The sequence below is a fragment of the Falco biarmicus genome, chromosome 4 (assembly GCF_023638135.1).
Source record: "Falco biarmicus isolate bFalBia1 chromosome 4, bFalBia1.pri, whole genome shotgun sequence".
In the NCBI taxonomy this organism is placed as follows: Eukaryota; Metazoa; Chordata; class Aves; order Falconiformes; family Falconidae; genus Falco; species Falco biarmicus.
In genome coordinates this window covers 55,403,881-55,431,496 of record NC_079291.1, presented here as the reverse complement: position 1 = coordinate 55,431,496, position 27,616 = coordinate 55,403,881, and the positions used below count along the sequence as shown (strand labels likewise).

Here is a 27,616-nt window from a genome sequence, read left to right as displayed (position 1 = left end):
TCACTCACAGGTAAACTTAAATCATTTAACTAGAAGTGCACTTAATTTGAAGAGATTGCTCAAGCAGCTCTCCACTTGTACATTTGTATTACCATTATAATTAGAGCTACTTCAAAATAACAAAAAGTTCATTTTCGACTGTGGTGGGTTCGTCCTGGCTGGATGCCAGGAGCCCACCACAGCCACTCTATCACTCCACTCCTCAGCTGGACAAGGGAGAAAAAAATATAATGAAAGGCTCGTGGATTGAGATACAGACAGGGAGATCGCTCACCAATTACCATCATGGGCAAAACAGACGCGACTTGGGGAAATTAGTTTAATTTATTAGTAATCAAATCAGAGTAGGATAATGAGAAATAAAACCAAATCTTAGAAACGCTTTCACCCCACGCCTCCCTTCTTCCCGGGCTCAACTTCACTCCTGATTTTTGCTGTAAACTCCCTGCCAGCAGCTCAGGGGGATGGGGAGTGGGGCTGCGGGCAGCTCATCACACGCTGTCTCTGCCGCTCCTTCCTCCTCACACTCTTCCCCTGCTCCAGCGTGGGGTCCCTACCCACGGGAGACAGCTCTCCACGAACTTCTCCAACCCGAGTCCTTCCCACAGGCTGCAGTTCTTCATAAACTGCTCCAGTGTGGGTCCCTCCCATGGGTGCTGTCCCCCAGGCACAGCTGGCTCCAGCGCAGGTCCCCAGCCCTGCCCGCAGCCCGTCCCCAGCCTGGGCTCCTCTCCCCACGGGGACACGGGTGGGCTGAGCGTGGGCTTCCCATGGGTCACAGCCTCCTTGGGGCATCCACCTGCTCCAGTGTGGGGTCTTCTATGGGCTTCAGGTGGGATCTGCTCTACTGTGGACCTCCATGGTCTGACGGCACAGCCTGCCTCACCATGGGCTTCACCAGGGGCTGCCAAGGACCCTCTGCTCCGGCACCTGGAGCACCCCCTGCCTCCTCCTGCACTGACCCAGGGGCTGCAGGGCTGCTGCTCTCACATCATCCCACTCCTCTCTCCCACTGCAGGTGTGCAGGGTTTTTAACCCTTTATTAAATAAGTTATCCCAGAGGTGCTGCCACTGCTGCTGACAGGCTCAGCCTTGGCCAGCAGCGGGTCCGTCTTGGAGCCGGCTGGCATGGGCTCCATCAGACATGGGGGAAGGTTCTGGCAGCTTCTGATAGAAGCCACCCCTGTAGCCTCCTGCTACCAAAACCTTGCCATGCAAACCCAACACAGAACAAACACAGACAAAAAAAAAAACAAGAGCACCTTGAGTGAAGAGAGTGAATGCTTTTGAAAATATCCTTCAAAACCCTTCCAACTCCGTGACCAGTGACCACCTTCATTCCAACGTCACTCACAGGGCTACTGTGACACAGGTTAAGATATAACATTATTTTCTGCTTTTATGTATGGTTTAAGTTGGCCACTGAGATGACTCAAATACTTTGTCAATTTATAACAATGCTGAGTGCCTTATTTCTTGAGGTGCATACATGGAAATTGCTATGTACAGATAATACTGACATTTACCTGTTTGGTAATAGATAGCAGCAATAGAGAGGGAAGGAACTGAGTGGCCCAGTCCTGGAAACACTGAGAAGGCAGCCAAGGATGTGCTGGAATAGAGGCCCCAGAAGCCTTCCTTCAGCACATGGATACCTCTAGGATCCAAAGCCCTCTACCAACAAAGCCCATATCTGAAATGTAACAAAAGCAACCTTAGCCAGCTGAAAACAAGAAAGCTGCTATCAATGATGGAGTACACTGACTAGACAGGCAAGTACACTGAAACTTTGGCTACCAACATTAGCCTAAGGAAATCAAACATATTTCCAAGTCAGTACATTTGTTGTCCAAAGTAATACTGACATTTGACACTCCTTCTGTAACGAATATACATTGTTTAGTATTGTTACCTTTGGTGATACTGTTGGTTTGTAAAAAGAAATAATTCAATATTATGCATTTGTGCACACCAAACATTTCCTAGTGGAGTTTTTCAGACAACATTCAGCTTATTCAAACTCCTATGCAGCCATTCCTTTCACTTAGTGTTATGCAAAAGTGGAAATAAAAAAGCACACAGATGTGTATTTCAGAAAGATGCTAGCCGATTTCTGTTAACGGGCAAACTGAGCTTTCATCCACCAGAACTTCTGAAAACATCTAATAATTATACATTTCAGAAGAATCAACCAAAACAGGCACACCCAGAGATGGAACTTTAAGAGTTAAGCCACACTTTAGTAATATTTCAGAAAAGACTGACAAGTGCAGTTATCTGCAGTACAGGTATCCTCTAAAGAACTATTTCACTTTGAGACACTATCAAAAACACAAACCTACCCTTTGCTTCTATGTATATACATATTTCTGGTTTCATTTTCAAATTTCCAGCTTTCAGAAATTGTCAAATGGAAGATCCATACTTTAAAACCAACAGAACTGGTAGAGAAATGGCCATTTTTAAATTCACTCCCTGCTTGAGTAGTAACTGATGTGCAATGCTCAGCAGGTACACCTGAGTTCATTTTACTTTAAGTCTGTCTGGTGCTGCACGATCTCTGTAAGTGCAGTCGGAAAAAGACAATTTCAGATTCAGGCAAACTTTTTCTTTGTGTTCTTTCATCCATTCTTTAGATTTTCCAACTAGGAAAAGTATAGTACTGATGAGCTGAAGGCCACTGTAAGAGACTGTCAAGTCCAGCCTTGAACATCAAAGAGAAGAACAGTATCAGTGTCCAGAAGCTGGGATCAGGAATTACATGTCACCTACCATATCATTAAGGGACTCAATTCTGTGTATGCTCTAATCTCACTCTTACACACATCCAATTTTCTTCTTTGGGTCATTCCTGTCACTTATCCCAAATTCCAGCCTCCAAGTGCAAAGCCAAAAAATTTCTGTTCTCACGTCAGAGAGAGAACTTTAGAAGTACATATTGCACTTGAAGCTTATTCCTCATGAACTTCCCATCCTTTGCCACTCTTTACACTTGGACTAAACTGACACTGTGAAAGCCTTGGGGACCGAGACCTGTCATTTTACATGCACCATGCACACCTTTGCTAGTGCATAAGTTAGACACACCACAGACAGAGTGAATAATGTTATAGTTTAAATGTGGAAAAAAGAATACCCTTCATGTGCGCACTTGAAAACGATGGGCCAGAAATAAGAAAAGAAAGCTGCCCAAATTCTTTCATGTCTGAAGAGAATTAAAGTTATACAAGTAGAATGCAAAATTCCCCTTGTCCACAGACATGTGTTTGCTTGGGTTTTACTTAAACAAGAAATGTGGAGGCAGTTGGTTATTTTTTCTTGAGATAATCTGAGTAAGCACTGAGTAGCTGTCCTCTAATAATCAGAGTCTGGACGGAACCAAAGTTTTAGATATTTAAATTTGCTTTTAAAACTTGGGCAATAACCTCTTTTGAAGTAAGGCAAAACTGTCTTGCTTAAACTCGAACAACAAACACAATCACAGCTAAAGATCACTGGACGTGCAGGCAAATAAACTAGGCAGGGAAAGAATGACTTCCCTAGTAGAAAACCTGTTAACACTAAAAACCCCCAGTGTGGGTTGATGCAGCTGAAAGCATTGAGACACTTCGTGCTCAGAACCGATGCGTAACGTGAGACGTGCAAGAGAAACTGAATAACCTTAAACTAGAAAAAAAGGAAAGACAGCTGGAGGTACTAGGGAATCCTGGGAGAGCCGATTAGAGTTCACTAACAAGCCCGACATATTTGAGCAACAAAAATGAAAATACAGAAAGACACAGGAAGAAATGTTTAAAGTAATAAATATGTAACATTTCACTGTCAACTAAGCTAAATGTAGTATTTTACAAGCACAATGATCAGCAAAAGAGGACATCATTTACAGTGATACCAGAGGCTGCTATTGGTATAAACGATTAATACAAAGCAATATATATAAAGCTGTGAACCAGATAAGCTTCCTAGCAATGGCATCTCTTACAGATTAACACGTGTCTGAAACAGAACGGACCACTGTGATCCACTAATACACCCTTCTAACATAAATGATCTCTTTGAACCAGAGCACCTGTTTCTTAGGGGACCAAAAATTAAAACAAAATTTAAAAAATCTTGCTCTTAAAACTGCCAGTGCTAAAGAATTCACTACACCACTGTCAATTGCTGTACTGTTTGATTTCAATTTCTGTTAAAAATCTGCACCTTGCTTGTCATCTGAGGTTTGCCTACTTTCAGCTTCCAGTTATTGAACCATAATGTTTCTGTCTGTAAGGCTCAAGAGTCCTATACTATCAAGTTCCCTTTCCCCAAGAAAGTACTTACAGAGTACAATCATGTCATTCCCTTGCTAATCTAATTGGATTTAAAACTGTAGATCAGTCTCAAAAAACAAGCGATAAAAGGAGATTTATTAGATAACCCAACTGATCTCAAAGTCCCCAGCTTCTAGAGATCCATGAAGCTCTAACAAAACCAGCCAACTGACAGCTTGACTTTTTTTCCTGAATACTGCTTGAACAGTACATCCACTGAAAGAGTTGTAAACAATCTCTCCTAACATCAGGGCACAGGAATTGAACTATTTACATACTTGGTCTTTTGCTGACCAAACATTAAAAGCCATTGTTCAAACAATGACAACATTTTATCATTGTGTCAGGAAAGAAAAACAGATAGCACCCTTTCCAATCTTTTTATTAACTCTTCAGATTTTCTGCCTTCATTGTGTTTCCTGCATATGTATAACAACAATAAAACAAAATAAAAGCAAGACAATAGCCACTGCATGAAAAATTCTACAGCACGTAAGCAGCTTCCTTATAGCACATTAGGTCATTTCCTTCAGAGACACTTTATCTAACCCTTTTAAAAATTAGTTAAGCCAATACTGTACTCTCCTGAACCAACTAATAATAAAAAGCCCTTTTTAATATAATACTTGGTCAGGGAATTGGTAATGAGCTACTCAGCCTTTCACTCCAGATCACTGGCTTAAAACCAAGCCTTGCTTGATCGTGCCTAGAAGGCTCCACTACACAATAAAAGTCAGATGCTCTGCAGAAAATATGAGCGGGTACAGTCAAGTTCTTGGCAAGGTACTGCCCATCTCACACTGGCACTCTTATCAGCCAGATATTTCATCAGAAAATACAAATATCCTCTGCAACAGGCTTATCTGGGAGGAAGATCCTGCCTTTGATGAATTCAAAAGTACTTCTGAGCCAACACTCCTCCCTCAAAAATACAGGCTTAAGATCTAACGGCAAGGCATATTTGTGGCCTGTTTGTACCACATACCAAGCAGTACACTCCGCCCCATCGCTATTCATATATGTTTCAATCTGACCATTACCACTATTCACTATTATTTTAAACAGAGGGAATTCCACCTCCCATCAACGGTGCTGTCCTCTAATTATTTTTAAACTGTTTTCACTCACTTGCTGAAGCAAAAGGCCCCTAACAAAGCCGTCACCCTCACGCCGCTGAAACACCATCAGCACTCTTAGCAGCAAACAGCAAGAGACAAGCACGAAGCCAACACAACATTTTAGTATTGATTTCTCTAAGAAATTTAAATCCCTCAGGGCATAAACATCAATTTAATCTGTATGCAACTACAAAATGGTCTCACTCACAGTGTTCCTCACTTCAGCCAAAACACGGCTCCAAGTGGAGTAGAAACACACTTAGCAGGGAAGGCAAAGGTGACTGACAGAACAAGTCCCCCAATGTTCCTGATAATTTCTAAGAGGTTTGGAGAGTACAATCACAGAAGCCAGTCAGACAAAGACAATCAGCAGCAGAAAAACCTGTCTCACACAGAGCCATCCCTGGAATGTCCCAATGACCAGCGGCATCTAGCCTTGCCAAATCGGAGAGCCACTTCATCCTCCAGCAGACCAGCAAGTTCCCCCTCTAACCTCTGAGAAGCCAGGCCCAGCACACTGACATTTCTCTTTTTTCCCTAGCACTGTAGGACTGCTGTTTTGTTTAAGAGTGCATCCTGTTGTATATCCAACCAGAAAGATGTACTTTCACACATTTTAAACACCAGCAACATGCAGCACTTCAGGGACAAAAAAAAAGTGGCTCATTTTTCCACCAGTGCAAAGCCACGGGCAGGTCTGTGTCACCCCAGCCAGCACTTAAACACCAAATACAGTCAGTAGAATTCAAGGCACCAACATTATTTGCAAGTGATGGATTTATGTACGTAAGAAACTGTAAATTACATAATAAACACAGACACCAGATTTTATGGACAAAGCTTGCGCTTGTAAAACATGGCACCTTCTATCCATCTGCCCCCGCTGACAACAATTAGGAAGCAGAATCAGATTCCTAAAGGTATCAATGTGACACGAAGAGCACATCGGGCAACTGGAGTACTATGAATTCACTGACAAGCACAACACAAGTACTATGAACAACCGACAAGCTGTCCAAAGCTAACAGCTTTGGCACACCTACCCCAGATAATCTGCCTACAGACAAGGCAGGATTTATTAACTGCTGCTGCAGTCCCACAAAAGCTTATTTAACACAACTCTAGCACACACCTGAACCAGTATGTACAGACGTAGTGCTCAAGTCACCACTGACAGGAAAGTTTCTACACTGCAGGCCAGCGTATCGTTTAAATACCTATTGGCTACATGCATGGTCAACACCAGAACCCCTACCTGTGTGCTGTTTTTCTTCAGCATATGCAACATACATCATGGCAATATTTACTTCACCCATCAGTGGGTAGAGAGGTAGATTTTACTCCCAAGAATAATCAGGTTTGTGGGTTTTCACTAGGACAGCTTCATTAGGTCCAAGCAAGGACCATTGCAACATTCTCCAGTCAGCGTCAATTTTAAGATGAACTTCAGGATTGCTTGGTCAGGAACAGAAGCAACCCTGAAGTGATCATCAAGGTTACTGAAGTATATACTGGCAGATCACTGTGAACCACTGACAGGTTTATAGCTGCTGTGATCACCTGTGTCACTGAGCTGCAGACACTGTCATTTCTCTACAAAGTTACCATAGTTTTGATTTCAGAGAGTCCCCAAACATGCAGCAAGCATGTCTGTGACCAGCCTCTGAACTCCAGTTGTAAGCCTGGCTTTCAAAAGGGGATGGCTGCAAGCAGAGGGAGGAAGTGACAAAACAGAAGGTGTTTATGATACAATCAAAATTCAGGAAAATAAAGGCAGAACAGCAAACCTTCACCTTATCTACATGAATCTCTGAATCGGAGGATGTAAACAGGGACAGACCAAACTTGACTTGTTTGTTTCTAGATCACAACACTATCCACCCCTTAAGCGCATAAGCAAAACAGGATACAGGGTGTTACTGAATGATTTCCCCTGAAATCTGATTGAGAAAGATTAGAGCAATTAGAACAGAATGACACACACTTTTAAAACCCTTAAATCATGATTAATGTAAGGTTTAACTTTTCTCCTAAGGATCATCTGGTGACTCTGTGCCATTTTCAAAACAAGGCTCACACACACATCCCTGCCTCAAAGAAAAAAAATCATGAGACAGAATCCCCTGCCCTCTACTGGTACACTGAAACCTGTGCACATGCCTGCAGGCAAGCATAAACACAACCTGAAGAGCTGTTTCAAGGGGGGGGGGGTGGGGGTGGGGGGGGTGTTGAACTATTATTTGCAATTTTTGTAAGATCTAGAATGTACCAGAGAGATCAAACTGGGAACAAAACCTCACATCAAACACAACACTCTTTCACCACCATTGCACTTCCTCCTGCAGCACTACTGCTCCTAGCAAGATAATATATTCATTAACTGAAAGTAAATTCTAAGGGATTATCTAATGTTTGTCATGTTCACAGTGCAAAACCAAGAACTCTATATGACACATTTTTATTTATTTTTACAAAATTCTCCTCCCCGTATGCTACTGCTTTTCAGACTACAGGCACCCAAACAGCATTTAACCCAAGAATAGAGAGGCCGGTTCGTGACTGCCAAATTTCTTTTTGAACACCTTGGTGCCAGAGCTAGGGAAATTCTTAGCCAGGTTTCTGACTCATTTGCACCACTGAGACAGCACCACGCAAATCTCAGGACACCATAGCAAAGCATTTATTGTGACTGACCATGTCACTTCCATTTCTGTTACAGATCAATTTATTAGGTGTCATCATATAACATTCCAGATCTTATAAGCAGTTATTACTATATTCTCTCATTGTTGTAAACAGCAACAACAAAAAATGCTAAGATTTACACCGCTGTGAATATATTTCTGCATATAATAAAACCAGCCTGATTTCTGAAAAAAATCAAGGTAAATTCCCCATGCAGACAAGGCCTAAAAGGAACTGAATAAACACAAGGGTCCTGACTATATATTTCATCCAAAACATAAATAAGCTTTTAAATCATACTGAAAAGAAGAAAGAAGCCTGATAAACAGCAGGTACTAAACAAGAGAAAGTCTAGCAATACCAGAGTAATTCCCACAATGTTCATCCTTACCCTGAAACACACATTCAAAACACACCCTGTTTTCAGAGCTGTCACACAACAAACACAGAAGCAAGCCTGCCATCACTACACAAATACCAGAATATGACATTTAAATAATACCACTAAGGAAAAGTGGGAGATGCATACAGCAGTTCTTTTTTAAAGCAACTCATCTGTTAGTTACCAAATAGCTAAAAAACCCTTGGGATGCAACAAAACAAAAGTGTACAAAGTTCCAAGGAATCTACAGTAACACAATGCAATCACACCCATCTCCTTTTTACTGTAGACATCTACAGCTTTTAAGAAAAAAGACATTTTAAAACTTATTAAGACACATCCTAAAACCATGTAGGTTTTTGTCTTTCCTGCTTAGCCTAAATGTATTTACAGATAATTTCTACCCATTTGTTTCTGTATCAGAGTTGTCTAGAGTTGTCTGATATCTTAAATAGTTCTTCTCACACTCCGGTGCTTGTCTAAACCCTGACATTTACAGAGTATAAAAGTATCCTCTTCAGCCGTGAGCTTTCTAGGCTATACAGGCCAAGCTTTTGGTGCAGCAGAATCTAAGAATGAAGGATAAACAGGTATTTTAAACAAAATCTATTTGAATTTCTGCCTGTCTCCATAAATAATCTCCCCAAATAAATACGGTTTCAAGTATATAAGAAAATATGTAACAGGAGAACCTTTACATGTAAATTAATAAGGTGGTGTTGCCAAGCCTTGCGATTTGTTCCGCTACCTCTATATTTTCTCAACTTTCAGCTCCTGCGGTTCTTTCTTAAAAATAAAAAATAAAAAAATTCTATCTTTCATGATTACGGATAAAAGCCTGGAGGTAGGATTCAAGCAATGGCTTGTAAAGGAGAAGATCAGGCATGGCTTGTAAAGAAGGAAGTCAGGATTTCTTAAAAACCCTAAAGATGAGTTAATTCAGTATTTTCCAAGATGCCACTGGCTGATATACTGACACAAAACACCAATAAAACATCTTACTAACTTGCCCATATTCTTTTTGTAGAATTTCAGAGCTATAGGTAAAACACTGCCTGACTTTATTGGACCAATAATGTGCTAAAAACTATTCACATTATAAATTCCAGGAAGCAGGATCTCTTTGCTTTCTAAAGCACAAGACAGCAAAAGGGCTTCTGTTTTATTAACAGAAAACGGAGGTAAAGAGGTAAGTGAGCAGCTTATGGCAGCTCCAGGAACTGAACACAGATTTCAGATTTTCTAAGTTACAGTCTCGTGCTCGAGGCAGAAGGCTGATATTCTTTCCACTTAACAAGCTATCGAAGCCCAAACTCTTATTTAAAAGTTGACAGTGCAGCTCAATAACAATGAAACGGCAAAAATACTTGAAAAGGAAGTAATCATGAAGTTAAACCAATCGGTTCTTCTAAAGTTAACATCTGCAAAAACTTGGCCCCAACACACTGTCAAAATTTTTTCCAGAAGACTCATTTAGAATTCACACTAGTTCCTGTCTCCATCAGGCAGGACAAGAATCACAATACTGACATTACTGTCGGGACTCCTATCTTTGTGTTTGATCTCTAGTGCCATTTGTTCTGCAGCTTTTCATCATACTTACAGACTTTGTATCCCAGCTTTTCAGCATGGATCCTCTTGGCTATGAACTGCCCTTCAATCAATGCTCTTATTTCTACGTCCTTTGGAAAGTCTGAAACCTGTATCAAAGAGGGAATACATTAAGTTAACAAGCACCTTACGCAGTGTACGATGCCAAGCTGGAGACTGGTTAAAAACACAAGACTTATAGTTGCTTATCCTGGTGATCACCCTGAAGTCTGCTTTCAGCTAGGCCCAGTTCTTCACCCATATACACAAGATGGACCTAAAGACTCACGACAGCAAACGCAACCCATAACCTCAGCGCTGCTGGCAAATCCATCAAACCTGAAATCAATGCACAGTGGGAAGAGGTTCCACTGCAAGTTATAAACTTTTCTCTATGCATTTCCCAGCACCAAAGCCTTCTTAAGAATCAATATCTCAAAAATTTAAAATTAAAGCAAGTAGATAAAATTCAGATGCATTAAGCAATGTCACAAAAGTTTAAATCTATTTCTGTCTGCACAGAAGTGAAACCACATAATCTTTTCATTAATTTATTTAGTTCCTCTATATAACATTTTTTGTCCTTCCATCAACCAGAATACGAGAAAGGCAAAAGTAAGAAAATATGTAACTATAAATACAAATAATCGTTCACAATAAGTTTAATTTTTCCACACACTACAGTAAGTGCCTACAACTTCTATAACAGCTAGAAGTGATTAAGCATTCATTTAAACAGCAAACATTTAAGAGACTAGTGCTACACTGCAAACACAAGACAGTATCAATCTCTGTTCACCTAGGTGAGGTCTAATCGACTGGGAGTCATGATTGATCTTCAGTACCACCCAGAAAGTCAAGACATTTAAACATCCATCCCTCAAAAGAAAAAAAAGAAAAAAGATAGAAAGAATTTTTATTTTCCGTAACATAATTTCTATTTTAATTCCAATTGGGTTTGAGATTGTGCCTACTTACAAATCACTATGTGGCATGTAGGTTACTCCCAAGACATGCAGGACAGCAAAATGAGGGCTTTACTTTACTTTGCATACACATTTAGAGCAAGATAAAGGACAAAATATTATAGCCCAAAGCTTCAACACATCCTTATCTGTGTGTCTGAAACTGAGAAGATGGGGACTAAGTCATGTAAGTGTACTAAGCTCTCAATAAGCTTAAAGTTAATCCTGTTTCAAAAACAGTGTCAGGTTTCAGTAAATCCACATTTTCCAATAAAGGAAGTATTTCCTCAAAAAAATACCATATAAGTTCTAGTTCAGACTTTGCACTGTAGATACTCTCAAGCTACAGACCAAATACTTCCTCACGAAAATTGTCCCAGGGACTTGCATCAATAAATGAAACTTGAAAGCAAGTATCTCAGACCAGACAAAATAAATAAATAAATAAAAAAAAAGATGATGGCAAATATTTCAAGCCTTGACAGTACTCCTTCAAAATTTGAGACGTTAACTAGATTATTACTACCTTTTGGTTGTCTCTGTTGAATCTGTGAATCCCAACTGCTTCAGGAGTAATTTCCTTCACATCAAAGTAGAAACCTGTATCAAGGAACATTAAAAAGCATCATGTTTGCTCCTAGTCCAAAGCTGGAATCTTATTTCAGCACACAGCTAAAATGGTAATAAAAGTTTATCACATATTTGGATATTTGAGTCACCACACAGCCCGTTTCATAGTAATTTCAGTCCACATGTATCAAATTTAACTACTTCCAGTTTATAAAAACGTGGATCTTAAGCATGTCTGGCTCTAGGCATGCAAACAATATAATAAACAAGCCTACAAAAGAGCACACATCTACGATAACACACACACATGCAAGTAATGTAGGTAATATATAACATATCTTGGAGTTCAGTAGGTCGTATGCAAGGGTGAAAGAAAAAGTAAAATAAAAAAACAAAAATGGTATGTTAGTAAGAAGAGTACAGGAATACTGGAACATTTCATGCACTAGATTAGATTTCATGAGCTTATTAGAAAACATCAGATATTTTAAGTCATGAAGCAGAGCTGATCTCTGAATAGTTTTCATGAGATCTAAGAAATGCAGTAATGCTTTGTAGAGAGCAAGACAAAAAGTGTGAAAAAGATTTCTTTTGTGTTGATGGCAAGAAGGGTTGGTCAAAAAGATATTCAAGAAAGGAGACAAAAAAAAAAAAAAAAGGAGAGAATGAGGACAGAAAAAACTGAACAGAATAGCTAAGAAACTATGGAAAGTTTCTAAGGTTCAGACCTTGAACAAGACCATGCTGCCCTAGGAGCTCTACAATTACAAGCCAAAAAAACACAAAAATAGTACTGTGCTTTAGCACATATAACCTTTTTGGTTAAACCTTCTGAAAACTTGCCAGTAAGTAACACTGTGGGTTACAGATCTGCAGGCTCTGCCAGGGGATGTATATCTCAAAATTTCCTTTCTGACTCTGCTGCCACCCTGAATCTAGCAGATAAGGTCTTCAAGTAAACTTGCTGGTTTTATTAACCTTCTCAGGTACTTCCCAGATGTGACAAGACCCTCATCCAGTCACTCCTCCTTCCCTGCTTGCTTCCCCTATCGCTCTCATTATCCAAACGTCACCCTAGCAGCTGCCTCTGCCCACCTCCGAACCTCTGCAGGGGCAGCTGCTCACACAACAGGGCGGGCAGGGCACAAGTGATGAAAGGGAGGGTGCCTAACCACTTACTGCTTTGCTCCACTTCCCTCAGGGACTCAGATTATGGAAATTACTGTATTTTTACAAGTATACCCTGAGGTTATCCAAGTGTATGGGTTATTGAGGATGACTGCCACAAAACACCTTTTATAAGGGACTGAGGTATACAAATGAGTATATTAAAGTATTTTTTAAAGCTTCAAGGCAGTGTCCTGGTATCCTTGAAATCAGTAACAATATTTTCATGAACTTCCAATTTTTTTAATACTGTCTAAAGCAGCTGACTTCTGAGTTTTTGAATAACGTCTTCCCATTTTCTGAAACACATGAATTGATTTGTCTTCTAGTGAAAAGAGATTCCTGGTCATTTTAATACCCCACAGAGACTGGATTTGACAGACAACATAACAGAGCTTCTAAAAATGAAAAATCAGTGCTAAACTCATAGTGTCGAGAAACTGTACCTTTAAATTCACCTTCCTAAGGAGCGAAGTCTTCTATAGCTTAAATATCTACATTGAAAACCTTTGCTATCTACAGTTTTTAAATTAATTTTGCTTGTATGAATTCAGATCTAGGATGAAAATTTTAAATCCAGCTCTGCAACGCGTTAAATTTTAACACTGATTGCACATATGCTCACTTTTCAATAACTTATTTCAGAGCTGTATACTACACTTGTAAAATGTTAAGCTGTAGGGAATAAAATAATGTAAAACTTCACATACACGGGTTTGTTTATATTTTTTAAATATTTTGCATCATCATCATTTTGTTTCATTACATTCACCTGCCATAATGTAGGGAAAAAACACGGATGAAATCACTCTGTGACATACATTGGGGAAAATTCAGGAAATCTAGGTTTTGATTACTTGACATTACTGTTTTGTTCACATGCATGAACAAGATTCTAGATGAATGGCTGAGAAAGAAATAATATGGAGCTACTTAATTCACTTGGTTTGAGTCTTCAGAAAAAAAACCCCAAACTTTAATGAAAGCCTCCTTCAGCAATTATTAGTTTTAAACATTCTACAGCTAAGGTGCTAATAACACCCTTTCAACAACTAAAAAAGCTCCATAAATATGATTTTCTTATTTAATGAATACTGTAGGAAAATACTATCATGACACTTAGAAATGCTCTGTTGGCAGGCTAAGTATGCATTAGAATTTCCCTTGCTCTAGTTAACTTAATTCTTGGCCTTTAAAATGACCTCAGTAAAAAGTAGATACAACATCCACAAAAGCATGTGTCTAAGCAAACTCTGGATCTCCCAGCCCTGCTAAGGTTCATACCCAAGTTTCCATTGTTTCCAGCAACAGTAGATGATAAGGCTTTGGAGAATTCATCCCAGGAGCCTGAAGCACAGTCATCTCTGATCCTCTCTCTCATGAGAGAGCCGTTCTTAAAACTGAAACACACAAACATACCACACGCTGATTTCCAAAACATTTGGCTCTAGATTTTTTAAGCAATTTGTTGTTTCACTCTATATTGGTGTTTATTGTATCAGGTAAATAAAGCTGCGCAAGCTAAAAGATACAATCACTTCTTCGTTATTAAAAGAGATAGAGAGGGAGAAAACTAGATAAGAGAGAAAACAAATATTACAGGTTGCGTTGAGGAACACAGTATAGAAATGTTGGTATACATCTCTCCGATGAGTCAGCTTAGATCCAGCCTGACAGGTCACACTAAACCTAGGCTAGCTCTGAGCAGCTGAGACACCTCCTCAGAGGAGTACTCTGATACAGTACTGAAAAGCTCACTGAGATGACTCTGCAAGTCAAGGAGCAAGAGTGTCTCTACATTGCATTTATGATCTCAGGAGCATGGTACCAGTATGCAGCCAGCTTAGGGCCAACAAGACTTATGAAGTGTAGCTCCATGCCAGCATCAGGCAAAGGAAAGCACCACAGCTGCACCTGCACAGTTCTGCTCCACAGCCAGTAAACCGTGCTGTAAAACACGCATCTGTCCAGCGTTTATGGTCTTTGCACCCTTTATGCAGTCGCCTCCTTTGCCTCCTCTGCAAATGTAACAGTCCTGCAAAATACTGCAGCATTGGACACAGACCCAGAGGAAAGAAGTTTGAATACTCTCCAGCACAGAGTTATCAGAGCAACTCAGCAGGAAAGGCACAGAAATATTCAGAAAGAGGGCAAAGAAATTATTGAACTTGCTTAGTAGCAGCAGCTGAAATTACTCGAGTTTTCTGTACAAATACTCTGCCTGGTAGCTTAGGCACTCTTTTTCTATGAACTGAGGGTCCCCTATTAATTGTGATATTCTACAAATAAAGGGGTATTGGTGCAAAAGGGGCAGTGTCAGGATAGAAATGGCTGGGCAGAAATGGCTAGGCAGAAGGAACAGGAACTCTTTATATCTGCACGGCGACAGAAGTATCTTGTGTCCTGAATGGCAGGTTTGGCTTTCTGCATATGTTAAGCTGCAGCAAAAGAACGGCAGCACCTCCCTTCCTGTTATGAAGGGGTTGTTTATAGAGCTCTTACACACAGCAGGTGGGGGAAATATCGGGTAAAAGGGAAACTTTAATGCAAAACTTAAAAAAACAAACACACACACACACAGAGCTGCTGGGAAATCATACTACGAAACTCAGTCACTTGCAATTGACATCATGCTTTTGAACTCGGCCTCATCAACACTGCTCCCACTGCCATCTACACCATCCTACTACTGCACAGGTAAGATCAGCACTACAGTTAAAGAGCAGATTTGACCTTTGCTGAAGTTTTGGGTTTCAAGCATCTACAGTCCAGGGGATTTAGACACAAAATTGATCTGCATATTACTTGTAAATATTTGCCTAAACACTACGACCTGTTTTGGAAGTTTTGACTCTGAAAACAGTGACTCGGTGAGGGAAAATATAGCTTCAGGCCACATTTCCACCTACTTGGCTGGCAAGGAGCCAAACAATTCCCAAATCACAGCAACCAAAAGCTACCATGAGGATCATTCTCTCAGCTGGGTTTCTTGAGATCTCCGTATTTTCCACATGCACAGCCTAATACGTCCCCGAACAGCACTGATTATACTCCTCTATGAAAACGGAATCTTTACCTGCCCCGTTATGTCCCCTCTGGACCACTAGAAGAGCACAGAAGTTATACAGCCTGGTTAAGCTTCTGACATTTCACATTATTATATTTCAGAAGATTGTTATTCCTGTACATTAAATATATTACCTTAGATTCATAATGAACTGGCTCTATGTATACGTAAAAATAATTTCGGCTTTTTATTGCCATGAGAATTTATCCTCCACAATTCTGCAGTTTCAGTTACACAAATTAAACAGGAATGCTGTAACGTTGATGCAAATGTTGCAGCAGTAGACTGCCATATACTGCACAGAGTGCTGAATGTTCTATTCATTATCATTTTGCAAAAGAAATAAAAAACACTAACAGAGGAAGAAATATATGTTATCGATCCCAGATGCACAAAAAATAAATTATATTACCATAAAAGTGCCATATATGTTTGAGAATCAACAGGATTGCAGAGGATATGACCTTCTAAGGCAGGAGTTGGTTCTTGAATCCACAGAAACAATGTGTCACTTGTGCCAAGGCTAATCTGGAGGGGAAAAAAAAAATAATTGAAGCGTTATCACAATGTGCATGGAAAGCAATACAGAAATTAAATTAAAACCATTTGTTACTACCACTAATTGTTTTTAAATTACACATTAAGTCAATTGGATTTGTGTTGAAGCTAGCTCTGACTTTGGTTGTCACACCAGTGAAATACATACTAGATGGAGACTTAGGTTTTAATGTCTGGAGCATTAGTTAAAAATATTCACAAGAGTTTACTTAAAATCTTTCAGGCAGCTTACAGATTGATAGAAATAAAACAAGCGTGATTCCAATAAACAGAATATTAAGACTAGCAGATAAATTTAACTGATAACCTACAGCTAATTTACATTTCATGCATTTCATTTATTCAGGGATATGGGCAGTTTTCAGGAGCATGTTCTGACTTACTGCAATATCTCCTTCTTGAAGCCTCATCCCTGCCAATGATGCTGAAAACAAAAAGTAAGAATACCAAATAAAGAGTTGTTTGACTCCATTACAGCATGTTGTATGAGATATCATAATACATCACATTCACCACCTCAAAGTACAACATAAAAGGCAAATATGCTCAGGATGGCCTTGGCCTAGACACTGAAAAAGATGGGCAAAGCATTTGGGTGAGAGAGTGATTTTTAACAAAATCAAAATGCTTGAGACAAAAGACTACAGAACTGCATGATTATCTAATGTTTTTGAATCCAGGTTTTAAATACAGGGGACCCTTAGTTAACAACACACTTCAAAGGAGAAACCCTCCCACTTACATCAGACTACTCATTGGACTAAGATGGATTTGAATCTCCAAAAGAAATTTCACCTTTGGGAAATGTAGAGTTTAAGCATCTCCCAGAATATGAATGTTAAATATATCACGATGAAGCCTCCACCTTGATTCAAACCTGCATATGCTACCGTAATACAGATGAATATTTTATTTTCACAGTCCTGAGAAACAGACAACTTTGCTCTACACTGAAACAGCCTCCAGGATTCAAAAAACTGACCTGAAATCAGCACCTTATACTGAGATCTATCAGTCTGACGAAAAGACAGATCTAATTGTTAGAGAAAGACTATAAGGTCCATCTCCACCTTTTTGCTTGAAAAGATAAACCAGCAAATTTTTAATTCATATCTTCTAAGTTAAAATGTTAGCAGTTCATAGTAAGAATAGTTTCTTAGGGGCAGGCAAACCAAAGTCATCAAGAGGCAAATGAAATCACTTCTAATTGCTAAGCAAAAGAGAATTCATTTGTCATACCCAGCTCAGCCAAGATGTCTGTATCTCAGAAGAACCAGTGATGGAAGGCTGTTAGAAAAAGGTATTAGTGCTGATAAACACTATATTCTTTCACTGTATAAGGAGCATCTGAGAATCAATGAGATTGATTTAGAATTTTAGTACATACATAATCATATTCACTGAATCTTATACATTTAATCATCTCACCTGGATTGTCTCCTGTAAATGCTACTACCTTACAGTCTGGGCTAAACCCGTAACGCTGATTATAATATGGAGAAACGGGCCCCTAAGGAAAGAAAGAAAGATAGAGAGGAAAAAAGCTCAAAAAACCTGAAAGTAATCTTGGAATATATGACATAATCTGTTGTCACAGAGAACTGAAAACACCAGAGCAGCTACAATAATCATTTCTGGGTATTTAAGGTATGAATGAAGATTTTAAAGATTTTTAACTCTATTTTTTTCGCTGTTGAGAACCTCACAGAAATATCTCAGATCAGATTTTACAGTAAGTTAAGCAGCACTTTAACTTTGGGTCTTTCTCCAGTTATTCACATCAAGTAACCCAAACACATCCATCTGTTTTGCACACATACATGAATATTAATACACAGAAATTAGAAATTCAATGCAAACATAAGAGGAAACACAACATTAATATACATCACAACATCAAATGCTGGAATATGACCCCTATTATTTTAGGGGTCAAGAACTGTATTCTTTTAAGCGATATTTGATACCTATAGAGAAAAAACAGGAGGAAAAAAAATGTCTGTAAGAAATACAAGGACATCTACAGGGACTTTTAATATGTTCCTCTCCATTACAGAAGATGAGCACTGAGTTCAGAGGGATCGGGTGATCAGTATCTACACCCTCTTACACGTGTACCAGCTAAAGCAATAGCTCTTTTTGTGGTGGGTAGTAAGACTAAATTCATTTACTCTAAGAGATGTGCAGCTTGATTTGATTTCACCATTATGCTACGTGAACTGAGAAGCTTTAAATATCCCAAATTATTCACAAAGATTACCTCATTAACTCCACAAACCACTTAAAACAAGGTCTCTGTCAAGAAATGCAGATGTTGGGTTCTGTTTCTGCAGTAATAAATACTGTGCACAGTTCTGCAGTGACCAGGTGCTTGTGGGCACAGGAGGGGACCCCAAAGATTCTTATCACTGCAGCAGCTACCAAATCTTTTCTCACCATAGCCCAGGGCATGCAAGAATCCAAGGAGATCAATGACAAAAGCTATGCCCAACACCAGCTAGTAGTTTTCTAAGATGTCTGGTTTTGCTCTGACAACACACCTGAAAATATTAAATCAAGCAGCATAACTCTGAGGATATAAGCATGCATGCACGCTTGCATGCACACACAAATACACTCCAAGCAAGTGCTATTAGCAGAACTCTCAGCACAAAGCCCTGTTTGTTGTTTGAAACTCTTCTAGACAGGCACGTACCAGGACTGAATGGGATGGTACAGGGTATCCTAGTTTCTCCTCTAATCCAGGTGCACAAGCATCAAGGCAGGACTGTGACCATACCTTTTCCCAAATCTGCAGCAAGTTCATACCAGAACCTACAAGACAGACCAAAACAGGAAACATATATGATTAAACACAAGACAGTGTTGTATCAGAAAATTTCACCTTGTTACAGGCAACAGAAAATTTACACAGACGCATGTTTTACATTCAAAGAGAATGGTTTCAGCTCTCCTAAGCATAAAGTATACTGATAATTCAGCCTCTGGATTGCTGTCACCTGTAAAGGCAGCAGAAAAGGCTGCTCTGATGCAAAATGTACTAGACAATTCAGTTATTCCCAAGTTAAAAGCGAAAGAACATGGATGCTTCCCCATCAACTCCTCCCCAAATCATCCACCTTAGACAAAGGCTTCACTACAACTCTCTAAAGGTGATGCAGGAATGTCACCTGAAGGTGTGGTGTGCTCACATGAGACCTAACAAGGAAGAAATTTCCCCCTGGGTGGTACGGCTTTACTCAAAGGCAGGAGTGGTGTATCACATAAGCATTAAAATCCATGCTGACTAATCTTCCTCCATATATCAATGTTTCCTTCTGCAGAGATGACAAAATAAAGCTTAGAAATCCACAAAAAATGGCAAGAGATCAAATTTTCAAATGTAGCCTCTAATTTTGAGGCTAGTTTAGAAAGTCCAGCTTTGAATATCAGTCATGATTTTCAGAAATGATGAACAGCCCAACTGAAATCTGCGACACCTGCAAACATGCAACACCCCTAAAGTCTAGATTCTGTGAAATGAATTATAGGTTGAAAAAACTTAGATAACTGATTTGGTCACCTATTTCCTCACCAGATCCACAACTAGACCTGGGGAAGACCTGTGCAGTTTCAGTTTGGTTTCTCATTGCTTTTTCCTCATTATTTCATTGCTGGTTTAGAAGTTTATTGAAGTTGGTTAGTGGCTGAATCTACATAACATACTGAGCACTCCACACCCCTTTTACGTTACTAAGATGACTTTAATTGCACATTTCATTAGACTTGAAAATCTGTATGTGTTTCTGGTTAGTACTGTTCAGGGACATATCAGTCTTATTCTAGATTAACAACATTTTCATTTCAAAGACCATTTAGCCCACGACACTTATCTCAGAAACACAGCCACGTTCTTAGCTGAGTACAGTGGAAAACCTGAAATTCACTTCCATTCAGTACATCTTTAAGCTTTCTAAAACACAAAGACTGTGAAGTTGACTCCACATGCAGTGTCTGTGGAACAAGACTATGCTTGCAATGCTGGGACACAGAGGAAAAGAAGGGATGCAACCGACATCTCAGCTAGCACATCACAAGGCTCTAGCAATGCTCTTACTCTGACAAGGGGTATACATCTGCAACACACTCCACACACATACACTACTGCTGGTTACACATGCACAAATGAGCCCACCCTTTCAATTCCCAGCAGCCTTTTTCACATAGGTTTAATAATTAATTTAATAACATTTAATAAAAAAAGTATATATTTGCGCAGTCCAATCCTAAGCACCATCAACAAGGTCTGGACCTAGTGCTTCACACAGTCTCGTAAACAGAAAGTGTTGCAGCTGAGACACTGGAATAACCCAAGACAAACAGTAGGATATTTGGATTATACTTAACAACACAAAAAATAGAATTAAATTTCTTAAAATCTATCAATCCCATTTTAGGCAAATTAAACACACTTAAATTATGCACAGCTTTATTTGGCCTATGATGCAACAGCAGGAATTTGACAGAGCACAAAGTGCAACACACCTATCACATGCAAAAGGTGCATTTCCCTTTTCTGCTGTCAAAATTGCTACCACCCACAGAAAAAAACAGATTTAATCCAGTTTCTCTCAGTTCTCTATGTGAGAATACTCTTAAATCTATCCATTCCCTCCTTCCAGGGGTAAACCAAGTCCTTCCAAGGCAAACTGAGCCCAGCATCACTGTTTGCATTTCCCAGAGACAGAGGGTGTGAGCAGCCAAGTGTTCCATGCCCGCAGGCATAACAAGGCTTTCTATAAGGAAATATGTACACCTATAAATTTTCCTTGGAAAGTCCCCAATTTAAAAGGCCAAGAACCCCTTCACTAAATTAAACCAATCAGCGAGCAACAGAATCTTTAAATAAATAGGCATTTCACTAGAGAAAGATTAGTTGTTGTTTCTGTGGTTTTTTGGAAAAAGTCCTTTCTCCTCCCCACCCCACAAGCCTAGAGAAACATTTAACCAGTGCCCTCCGATGCAATTTTGCAAGACATAAGGACAGCCTCCAATCTCTTCTGCCTAAAACTGGAAAAACACTAACCTTTATAACTGAAAAGGTCTGAGTTGATATGATACAGATACAACACTTCAGTTTATTGACTGGTAGATAGTGTGGCACAAAGACTTTAATAAGCTCTGAGAAAAGAAAGATGAGCTAATTTACCCCGCCCTCAGAAACTCATTTAAAAGATGTGAAACAACTGTTCTACAAGAACTATTAATCTGTTGGCCTGAATTCATCCTACCCAACTGTGGGCACTTTTATGAGAATCTCTAGTCAGTGGAAAATACAAACCAGAGCTGAATGCTCCCTGGAATGGCTCCTCTTTCTCCTTTGATTATAGGAGTGATGCACAGAGAGTTCCTTACTCAAGCACCTCCGGTCATGATCTACGCCACTAAGTTTAACATATAAAATAAGTAATAGTCTGAGAACTAAGGAGGAGGGGGGAGGATATCAAAGGCAGCTCTTCAACTTGTCACTCCAAATAGATATCCCATCAGCAATGAAAGTCAATAGCCAAGACCATTGTCTAGTAAAGACCGAGGAAAGAGTCAATACATGGATAGATAGGATTCAGTATTTCACTGCAAGCATCACTGACTTAACATAAAATGACCAGGAGCACCAACAGGACTTGCTAATACTTAGTACATATACAAAAGTATAAGTGTTTCAACACAGGGCAGAGGGGGAAAAAAAAAAGAAAAGAAAAAAAGAAAAAAAAACCAGCAACCCAAACATTTTCATTACAAAGACCAAATGATGCAGACTAACTGGTTTTATTAATCAACTAACTAAAGATCAATATTTGCATTTATAAACAGTTAAGTGCATCTGCATTACAGTAGTCTGGATTGCCTTTTCAGTGAGCTAAAATCATAAGCAGCATAACTGCTGGCACCATGCAAGCTACATTAGGAGTAAATTCAACCCACCATGCTTCCTTTTGAAAAGGCTTCAGTTCAAAGCATCCTTGTTTGATAGAACAACAAAAACAAGTATGCTAAGCTATGATTTGCCTAAGGCTCTTAGAAAAGCATTTCAAAAGATAAAGCTTCTCTAGGTCAAGAGCTGAATTGCTGTTCTTTAAGGTGTCTTCTAAAAGAAACAATGCCTCAAGTGTTCAAGTTGTTTAGGTCCCAAACGTATCTTACTTTTAACATCTGCACAATACAAATGAAAATCATTCTTCATTCCCCCAGAATGTAATTTGATTTTTTTAAAATCAATCACCCAGGGTGCTCAGCCATTCAGGAGGAGTGATTTGAACTTTATGAGATAGGACCTTTAAAAAGAAAATAAAAAAATCCTGAAACTGAATAGCACATTTCCTACAATAACCTGCAAATTTAGAGAGATAAGTTATTGTGCAGAGCTAAACAATTTGACAGGGTCTTTTAAAGACGGTATGACCTGAAGTTAAACCTGCAGAAATGAAGAACAGGTCTATTATCTGAACATTATTTTGAGAGATGCATTTTAAACTACAATATACAGGTGCAATGTAAAAGATGAAGTGAATTGCAAGAAATCATAGATGACAAGAAAACAAGTTTTTCAGCTGGATCCAAATAACTACCACATACTTTATAATTATATTTTATTACTGGAATTAGAATTCTTTCTTATTATGTTAACAGAAGAAAGGAATGAACAAGACAAAATATAGCTTACAATGGCGAAAAGCCTTTTGTCTTGTAAAGAGAACTATAACATCCTGCTGAGTTCTCTTATCTTTTTTGACACGAAGATTTAATAATCTTACATGCTTTGAACAGTAGATAACATTTATTCAAGTTCTGTAAATATCCAGAGGTGTAATAGAACAGGCTCTCCTACACTTGCTTGAAAAATGCAATACATTTTCTAAGAAAATTTTCCAATGAAGTAAATTTTCATTTTCTTTAGTTTAAAATGTTTTTGTTTTCAATGAAACCCAGGAATTTTCGTGCTTTGAAACGGAAGAAGCACGGCTTTCCCCAACTTGCTTCCAAGCAGAAAAGGCAGAAGTAACATTAACAAAAAAACCAAAACAAAAAAACCTCAACCCAACCCCAAACCCCAGAGGTTTAATGCTTACATTTTAAAATATTTGAATCAAAATAAACACTTCACTCTCATTAAAAAATCAACATGTTTCTTTATCAGAAGAAGCACCCTGAAAACCTCACAATCTCTCAGAAATACAGTACATGGAGTCAGTTCTGCTGAGCAGCTGAAGCGCTCAGTATTTGGGACTATGATGAGCAAAGTGCAAATCTCCAAAGAGTTACTGCTGCCCACAATATAAAAAAAAAAAAAATTCACCTGTGAAAATACATGGCTAACAGAAGGACCAGAAGATAGATGTAATAATCCCACAACTGCTGCAAAATAAGCATGGATTGCCTTGCAATTTTTAAGGTCTCAAGCATAACTGGAAGATCTGCTATTGAATAAGTTGTCCATTAGCGCCAACTGAGATGACTTGCCTTTCCCTGAGTTTTCATGGACCAACGAAGGAGAAAAAAAATGAGTTGGTCTTAACCCATGGGTGTCAGCTATGGCTCTACAATACAAAAAGTCCTTTGGCAGCCTTATCTAACCTTTCAGCTCTGAAATATATCTTCTCTTAGTTTCAGAGCAGGAATCAAAACCGCTATTTAGAAATAACAGCACAGCTCCCAGGAAAATGGTTTCCTTTGTAATTGCCATTTAAAATCGCCATTTAAAAGCTGAATAACTGAGGTAACACACAACAGAAGTGACAAGGCTAGTGCCTCTTTATTTTTTTTGTCTTTGTTATGATGCATAGAGAGATATGGAAGTTTAATTTTTTTTTAACTGAGTTTAGGATTTTTTTTAATTGGTTTATGCTTTTTTTTTCATTTTGAAAAGATATTTCTGTTGCAGATCCATACCCCAGCTAAGCGGTGGGGAAAAAAATCACAACATACATCTTGTTCATACCCTGTGCTACTCAGACCTAAACCAGCAAAACCAAGAACCAATATCAGAACTATGAAATCTAGCTTAAAAATTCACAATGTTTTATGCTTTTAAATAGGTATTTCAACATTCCTTTATACATCATAAACTAATGAAAAAAGGTTACAGTTTCATTTAAGAATATTTTCTGTGGATCCATTTTACAGAAATGGGAATCATGGTATGATGGGGATAAATAAGCACAGCTGACAGCACAATCGAGAGGAACAACAAATTGAAAGGAGTAACAGCTTAAAATCTATCAGACTTGTCATTAAAGACTGAAAATAAATAGCAGAAATCTTGTTCCCCTTTTATGTAAGATAGGGATGGAAAGGAAAACTTCCTTGTTGAATTGTTGCTATGAGAAAAGCCCACACACTTACCATCACTGTAATCGATGGGCGCATAAGCTCCTAGGAAAAGGGAAGCTGCAAAACTACTAACCAAGGAGATTCTCTGAAAGAAAAAGTGTGAAATAGTGAGTCCCATCAATAGTCACTTCAAAGAAAGTAAATTATTAAGTAATTTGAAGCAGCAAATGTTAATAGATGCTTAATGTTAGGCACCAAAAGCACACAAAAATACACCAAGAAGAATTATTCAGTTCTATCATACTACCTAAATAATACAGCAGATACCAATCTAAAAGTAACCCCGTGATAAAAGCTCTTAATAGCTTTGCATTCTGAAACATGCAAAATACACCCAGTATATTAGCATACTCTATGTTATTATGAATTAATTCACAGCTTCGGTGTATCACTGAATTTCATTTCAAGGAAAAACACTTTCTAAGAGAAAAAAAACAAGCAAACAAAAAAACACCCAAAACAAACAAACTAAAAAACCCCAAAAAACAACATAACCCTATATGTTGACAACAGGGGAAGTGCCCAGAAACCATGCACTGGTCCACCAAGAGCACAGACCCATAAGCTTTTGAGCATCTCTGGCAAGGCTCTGCTAGCACCTTTATGTGAAATCTCACCTCCCTCCCAGCTGAGATCCCAGACCTCCCAGGAATTACTCTCAGGAGCTGGTAATAATCAGCTGATTTTGATCTGAACTGAACCACAACCTGCAGCTTTGCCTCAGGGTATGTTCCAATAAACGCATTAAATCCAGCTGCAGGGCTTCTACTACTGGCCCAAAAATGTCCCAGCCGCATGACACAAAGCACTGATCCAACACAAATTTGCCTCCACTTCAAATCTGCAATACAAACTACCAAGCTAACTGCCTACCACCAAGCTTTCTGCACGATCAGGTAGTATCTGTTCCCAAGAAGCTGCAAAATTCCTTCTGGTGTGTTCTGACTAATTCAGAAGAAATATGATTATCACCCAATAACTAACCAGAATCTAATCTCTACTGGTCGAGCCAGCCAGCAGTGACAGGTTTTGTATTAATGATCACAAAATCACTGCTTCACACAGCATTCAAAGACGGACTATCGGCAGAGCTCTAAGAGGTGATTATAATTGCCAGGAAACTTAATGATGCGCTTGCTCTTCAGGTGTCTCTCCCCAAGAATATATCATACTGTGCTTAGATAGCAAAGGCCTACCTTCTGTGGTGCCCCAGTGGGCACTAGCTGCCTGAAATGGAAGGAAAAGGATGAAGTTAAACTGTGATTCAGCCAGTTTAGCAAGCTGACCTACAGAATGAGGAACATCCACCTTCCACATCATTGAGACTGCCAGGCTGCTAAGTGCTTCTTGATGGCCCCCAAGAGCAACTCTGACATAGAGATATTTTGTGCTTGAACACATTATCTTGCATATCCTTTATCGGTAAAAGGTGCCATCAATGCAACCAGCCCTCGAAGTCTGAAATTGGTCTGACTAGTTCTCAGTTCCGTGGACCTACTTTCCCCCCATTAACATATCTTTCTCTAAATTTAGTCTTAAGCTTATGATCAGACTGTATTAGGGCTCTGTTTCATCCCATACCTTACTAGTGCAAAGGTTATACAATAAAAATGCACTAAGAAAGAAAAAAATACTAAAAAATTAAGCATTCTCCCACAAAATACAGTCAACTTTGCAGCTCGCATCCCCATGAAACTAACTGTTTCAGACAGGGGTGAGATTTTAAAAACCACAAAAAAACCCATGATCAATGCTATCAACAACTGCAGTAATAGAAAGCCAGGAGCTGCCTGACTTCACAGGTCTAGATGTTTAGCATATTCTAATCACAGGACAGCAGTCCTTCTCTCATTTACATCATATTTGCATGGAGCTTTCACCTTGCTTCAAACCATGGCATTTTAGTCTCAGCTAGATGCAGACTCAAACTGGAACAATAATGGAACTGAAGCTGATTTCTCAAAATTAAAACTAAGAAGGAAACAAACTACACAGCGCAATTCATTTGTAACAATAGAATTAAAGTAGCTCCTCAAGGGAAAAACTATGGAAAAAGTCTAGCATCAGCTGCAGGGTTTTTTTCCTACGCACATCCACACTGATGCTAGCTTTGTATGGCAGAGCCATCACATTTCTGCATTCAAATAGCCAGTTCTAAGTGTGAAAATTTCACCTGTGTGCTTAACTACCCACCTGTGTTCAAACTGCTGTAAATACAATTTATTACCACCCAAATGAAAGCCTTTATTTCTTTTTATAATGTCTTCCACAAAGATGAGATCCAACGGAGCCTGCTGTGTGACATGTAACATTCAAGATAGAACTGATGCCCAATTTTTATCTGCCTAGCAACTAATAATTTAACAAAACAAAGAAAAAATAAAACAATCAAATTTTCAATTTTAATCTTAAAATCAAACACAAGAATCGAAATACTCTTTAGTAAAAAAAGTCTGTAAAAACATCCCCACAAAACTAATTTTAAAAGATTTCCAACTGTGTTTTCCAAGCATATTGAAGTTGAGCCAACCTCAGTTTGCATGTAGACCTCAGGATTCTGGCTGTAAATCTTTGCTATCTGGTTTCCTGTAAAACGCTGAGAAAGAAATGCAAATACTTAGAAACACAAACCCTAAATGGAGTCAATAATCATTAACTCTGTGTAATGAGTTCAGTACATTGCACTTTGGATACTTAATTTGCCGATGCATGATGAAAGTCGGTGCACAGCAGGCAATCTGCACTAAACAGGCTATAACGCATAGTCTCATTAGAGACTTTTGCTCACCTTTTGGGAAAAAAAGCATGTGAAAAAGCATTACTATCCATAA

General features: G+C 39.0%; 1 protein-coding gene across 3 annotated transcripts in view; it reads right to left on the bottom strand.

Moving 5' to 3' along the window:
- XYLB (xylulokinase) overlaps nucleotides 1-27,616 on the bottom strand; it is an 84,740-nt gene that overhangs the window by 48,560 nt on the left and 8,564 nt on the right. For 2 of the 3 annotated variants that reach the window (XM_056335473.1, XM_056335475.1), the window contains exons 7-15: nucleotides 27,316-27,381; nucleotides 24,798-24,870; nucleotides 19,111-19,229; nucleotides 17,844-17,925; nucleotides 16,799-16,839; nucleotides 16,270-16,385; nucleotides 14,075-14,190; nucleotides 11,580-11,653; nucleotides 10,102-10,198 (exon numbers count right to left, since the gene is read on the bottom strand). In XM_056335473.1, coding sequence (XP_056191448.1) covers nucleotides 10,102-10,198; nucleotides 11,580-11,653; nucleotides 14,075-14,190; nucleotides 16,270-16,385; nucleotides 16,799-16,839; nucleotides 17,844-17,925; nucleotides 19,111-19,229; nucleotides 24,798-24,870; nucleotides 27,316-27,381 — 784 coding nt within the window. The remainder of the gene's footprint in view (nucleotides 1-10,101; nucleotides 10,199-11,579; nucleotides 11,654-14,074; nucleotides 14,191-16,269; nucleotides 16,386-16,798; nucleotides 16,840-17,843; nucleotides 17,926-19,110; nucleotides 19,230-24,797; nucleotides 24,871-27,315; nucleotides 27,382-27,616) is intronic. The other variant, XM_056335474.1, reaches the window with a different exon arrangement.